The sequence below is a fragment of the Macrobrachium rosenbergii genome, chromosome 9, assembly GCF_040412425.1.
Source record: "Macrobrachium rosenbergii isolate ZJJX-2024 chromosome 9, ASM4041242v1, whole genome shotgun sequence".
Lineage (NCBI taxonomy): Eukaryota > Metazoa > Arthropoda > Malacostraca > Decapoda > Palaemonidae > Macrobrachium > Macrobrachium rosenbergii.
The window spans coordinates 40,123,239-40,128,238 of NC_089749.1; the positions used below are offsets into that span (position 1 = coordinate 40,123,239).

The window sequence follows — 5,000 nt, forward strand, 5'->3', positions numbered from 1 at the left end:
TTAACTGGTTATGACTGTTGCCCGCGTTGACCCTATGGGTTAAGGCGGTACAAGAAGCGTAAATATACTTGCACCTCTTGAACTTTGTGTTGTCCATCATAATCTTCATTTTACTTTTTGTCACTCTGTACTTCTTATATCCTCTGTAAACAGAACTTGTAAGCGACGATGGAGGAAACGTGCGCTATGAAATTCATGAAATTCAGCGCTTAAGGAGGAGATTTTTTCCATGGTTTGACAGCAAGATAAAAGCTCAAGAAAATAAAGGAGATGAAGGCAGGGAATTAAAGGAGGAACTGGGAGGAGACGGACATTTTTGTAAGACTTTGTACTTAAGCGACAATGAAGGAAAAGTAAAAATTAAAATTATTCTCTTTGCAGTCTGATTTTTTTTTCAGTACATTTAACCCACTGATCGAAAATTAAGTTTTTACCTTTTAGAACGGAACCTGACCCAAAGGCCAGGTGTACTACATGCATCTCTGGGGACTTGCATATTTTTGTTCCTTTGTACTTGCGTGAATGTCGTCAGCTTGTGGAATTAAAATTATTCTCTTTTCACTGATTTATCCGTTTTCAATACATACTTAATTTACTTGATCAAAATTAATTATATTATATTTTATATTTTTAACTGATCTATTTCATATATATATATATATATATATATATATATATATATATATATATATATATATATATATATATATATATATATATATATATATATATATATATATATATATATATCAAATATACATCAGGAGTACCAAAACTCGATCTCACCTGAACACTTTCGATATAATATCAGCCAGTGGGCCTCGAGTGATGGCTTTGGAATTAGTTTCGCAAAAGTTCCTCAGGGCGCAGCCTTCGTCAAGAGTGAGAAGGGCGACCTTCATTGCCTCGATGAAATCCTTCACAACCCACACGGTTGTCTTTTCTCTTTCTCTTAGATCTAAGCTGTCTTCATATCTGTAATAATGATGATGATAATAATAATGAAAATTAATAACAATGGTTAACGTTTGTCTATGAAATTTTTCAAATGAGGCACCTAAACCTGAATTCCACATTTAATGAGAAAGTTAACAAAAAGGATATCCTGCATTTCATATTAAAATGGCAAATTGTTGAATCTATCGTTCTGCATAAATACATACATACATACATACATACATACATACATACATACATACATATATATATATATATATATATGTGTGTGTGTGTGTGTGTGAGGAAAAGGATTGTTCAAGAAGGCGATAGCCTAACCTTCCAGTCCTCAACAAGCACTAGTGTCAACTAACGACCAGCTAACTACAGTAATTCACCGTTGGGCAGAATGATTTATGTCAGGAAACGAACCCAAAGTCGTTTCCCCTGTGTGGGATCGAACTTACTCCGTAAGGTCTACTTCGACGGCGCCCTCGACCCCCCGACGTCGACGCCGTCCCATAACAGCCGGGATGTTCACATTATTTTCGTTGTTCTGATTGGAGTTACTGTTGGCCACATTGATGTTGTCCAAGTTATTGTTGTTATCGTTATTATTATTGTTGTTGTTTCTTAAATTGTTGTTCACATTATTTGCAATCTGAAAAAAGGAAAAGCCTTTGGTTGTTGGACTTGGAACTTGCACGAACTACAATGTGCGTTAGCTTCATTTGATCTTTGCCAACGTAATAAATAGGGATCACACCACTTTAATCCTATTCCTCATTGTTCGTTGAAGCAAAGCAAATTCTACCTTTTTGGTTATTATTTGCTTTCTTGTGTCTTATAAATCAGAAAAGCAAGACTATTCATTGGTCTTTGATTGTTCACTGGATCTGAATTCTTGTCAAATGCTTTACAGGCAAAACAGTAAGAAATAAATTCATTAATCGCCTTAGAATGTAAATGGACATTTATATATCCATTGAGCATCCTAAAATTCTTTTATTAGTACTCGAAGGCAGCACAAGTTTCTGAATGCCTGAGAAATACAGGGTGGGGCAAATCAAATGCCCGAGTTTTGATAGGCTATTAGGAAAAGTAAAACAATACTTACAGAATTATTTGTTGTTTTATTTGAATCAGTATACAATGCCGTTTGTGTGATCACTTTTTGAAGATGGCATCAGGAAGATGGTGGCCATCTGTAGCGATGCACTGTTCCCGGCACGCCTCGTCTCTCGGAGGGGTGATGTCGAGTGGCCCCCACGCTCACCTGCTTTGAGCATTTGCGACTTCTTCCTGTGGGGATATCTGAAGGAGAAAGTGTTCAGAAGTCGGCCACACAATATGGAAGAAATGAAGATGCGAATTCGGGAGGAAATTGCTGCAATACCCCTTGAGATGTGCCAAAGAGCAGCCGAAAATTTCAGACATCGCCTTCAACAGTGCATAGCTACAGATGGCCACCATCTTCCTGATGCCATCTTCAAAAAGTGATCACACAAACGGCATTGTATACTGATTCAAATACAACAACAAATAATTCTGTAAGTATTGTTTTACTTTTCCTAATAGCCTATCAAAACTCGGGTATTTGATTTGCCCCACCCTGTACTTGACAGGTAAATGAGAAAAAAAATATTAATATTTAATAGAAGTCTCTTCTTTAGACACGTGATTTAGGTGTGGGTTCTGAAAATAATAATCCTTCTTACATGAAATGGAGTACTTACTAGACCAACAAGGTTCGCCACGGAGAAGAGAAACGAAAGGAAGCTGTATGTGTTGAAGCCACTGGGATTGAAGTCCTCGCAGGCATCGCTGCTTCCTTCCGGAAAATAGACCATAGGAGGAGGTGGTGACTCCGTTGTCGTAGGCTCCTGTCCCCCGACTCTTCTCATAAATGCTGTGTGGGCATCTGTTCTTTCCAGCCGCACCCCTTGAGAAGAAAAGAAGCCAAAGGGGTCGAAGATGGATGACAAGAACTTGGAAGGCTTCTGTGGATGCATATGTGATTGATAGCGCGCACCGGTTCCCTTGGCTGATGGTAATCGAGGGGATTTGAACGAAGGGATTCCTGGAAGGGAGTGAGACATCTCTTGGTAGGAATTAGGAGGACTCCAAAGTATATTCCCCGTCCTTGGTAAGGTACGAGTTTCAAGGGTGGGGCGAGCTGGAGGTCTACGCCAAAGCATAGGGTGCGGTTGGGTTCTCAGACCTTTTGGTAGCCGTTGGCTTTCAACGCAGGCTCCATACAACACTTGTACCACTGGCAGTATTAGGCTGATGATCAGCATGTTACATCACTCTATTCTCGATTAAACCCCTTGATGTCACTGTTAATGTTTAAATTTCTCTCATTTCATAATAGAACAAGAACTGAATTTAAATAAGAATCCGAACGTCCCTTTCAAGCCCACTCGGAAAGCTTTCAGAGCAGATGTCAGAATCGCTTCTAATCACCTCAGTCCGTCAAGACAATATTCTATCTATATTGTTGTTTTTAGGTGAAGCTACCCTCGCAGGCTAGAACTTATCCACTGGGAGAGATGACTGACTGACTGCAGACAATGTGCGGGGCTCTCCTGACGCGTGACTACTTGCTGCGGGAGGCAGGTAATTGGTGGTATTACTGACGCGCACCTTGTAACGGTGCTCTGGCTACATTGCACAATCATGCGTCTTTTGCGCCTGTCGTCCACGCCTTTGGCGGCCGCTTGTTCCGCATCGTTGGGCTTTCTGACATATTAACTTGAAGACAGACTCCATCATCTCTTGTTTTCGTTGTGCTGTTGTTCAAGAACTGATATTAAGTATTTGTGCTTTTCTGCTTCGCCACTTTTCTCAGTAAATAAAATTGTTAGTTTCTTTCAGACCATTTCTATGTATTAGTTGTAGTAGTAAACCTGCTATCCAAATTATTCATACTGCTTCGAAAAAAAGACCATCGCTCGTTTTGTCGTAGAATTCACGTGAATGAAACATTCATAGCAATATGTCAGCTATTTTTGTTAATATGTTCTTTACGTGTTTTTTTCTTAAATGATTTCATGATATGCATAATGTTATATCCTGGCTGCACCCACTTTTTAGCCTATTACTTTATCTCCATTATTTCTTCCTTTCTCCTATCGTGCTCTCCACCCTCTCTAACTATTATTTCTTAGAACAAGTTTAGGGCCTCCTCCCAGTTTCACCTTTAGCTCCTTTCGTTGGCCTCCTTTATTCTCTAGATCACCTTTATCTTGCTGTCCAACCACTCCAGCTTCCTCTTTTCGCTGTCCTAACCGCTGAATGGTTGAGAGTGGCCCCGTGCTTGACTATTTAGCCTTTATTTCAAATTACACACTTATCTCTAACTCATAAGCAATAATTAGCACTTTATTTCAAGTTACACACTTATCTCTAAACTCATAAGCAATAATTAGCACTATATCTAAAGCAACAGTACAGGTTGCTGCAACCTTCACTGATATTTTCAAAAAGTGTAAAATACACATGTACATATCCAACTATATACTTTGTTTTTTATAAGCAAAATGTAATTTTCTGAATATTTTTAACTACTCTAAAGTAAGGCATACTAAACAGATTAAAACAAATAATCGGAAACTTCAAACATTTTATATTTGTTTACGTCTTATAATCTATTGTCTTTTGCCCCTCTGGAAGTCTTCCACAACTCTTGAACTTCTTGATGATGATGATGATGATGATGGTAAGTAAACCGGCCTTATGTTAGCACGGGTTCTACTGCAGTTATAACACGGGTTCTACTGTAGTTATGCCTAATGGTTTAATCGCTCGCCTATCAGGTGATGCCATTCTCCACCCGTCAACTCGTTCCAGACTTCACTGGGACAGAGGTACGATAGGCGGCATTCCCGACTGTCCTGATGGGTCAGTCCGTCCCTTCCAGCTTCCAGAAGCGTTCGAACATCTATTCCAGGTGTTCTTTCGGAGATCGTGTCTACGTGGAACTCGCTGTATCGGAGGGTGAGAGCGGAAGAAATGGAGAAATACAATCATTAGAATAAACATAAAAGGCACTGCGTAATTTT

The 5,000-nt window shown here is 39.3% G+C and overlaps 2 protein-coding genes across 2 annotated transcripts in view; both read right to left on the reverse strand.

The window, feature by feature from the left end:
• Nucleotides 1-4,423, reverse strand: part of LOC136841711 (uncharacterized) — a 7,279-nt gene extending 2,856 nt beyond the window's left edge. Inside the window, exons 1-3 of the mRNA XM_067108934.1 lie at nucleotides 2,673-4,423; nucleotides 1,404-1,597; nucleotides 787-975 (exon numbers count right to left, since the gene is read on the reverse strand). Of these exons, the coding sequence (XP_066965035.1) occupies nucleotides 787-975; nucleotides 1,404-1,597; nucleotides 2,673-3,236 (947 nt within the window). The 5' untranslated portion in view covers nucleotides 3,237-4,423. The remainder of the gene's footprint in view (nucleotides 1-786; nucleotides 976-1,403; nucleotides 1,598-2,672) is intronic.
• Nucleotides 4,424-4,544: 121 nt separating this feature from the next.
• LOC136841710 (uncharacterized) overlaps nucleotides 4,545-5,000 on the reverse strand; it is a 4,334-nt gene continuing 3,878 nt past the window's right edge. The window contains exon 5 of the mRNA XM_067108933.1: nucleotides 4,545-4,923. Within this exon, the coding sequence (XP_066965034.1) occupies nucleotides 4,728-4,923 (196 nt within the window). The 3' untranslated portion in view covers nucleotides 4,545-4,727. The remainder of the gene's footprint in view (nucleotides 4,924-5,000) is intronic.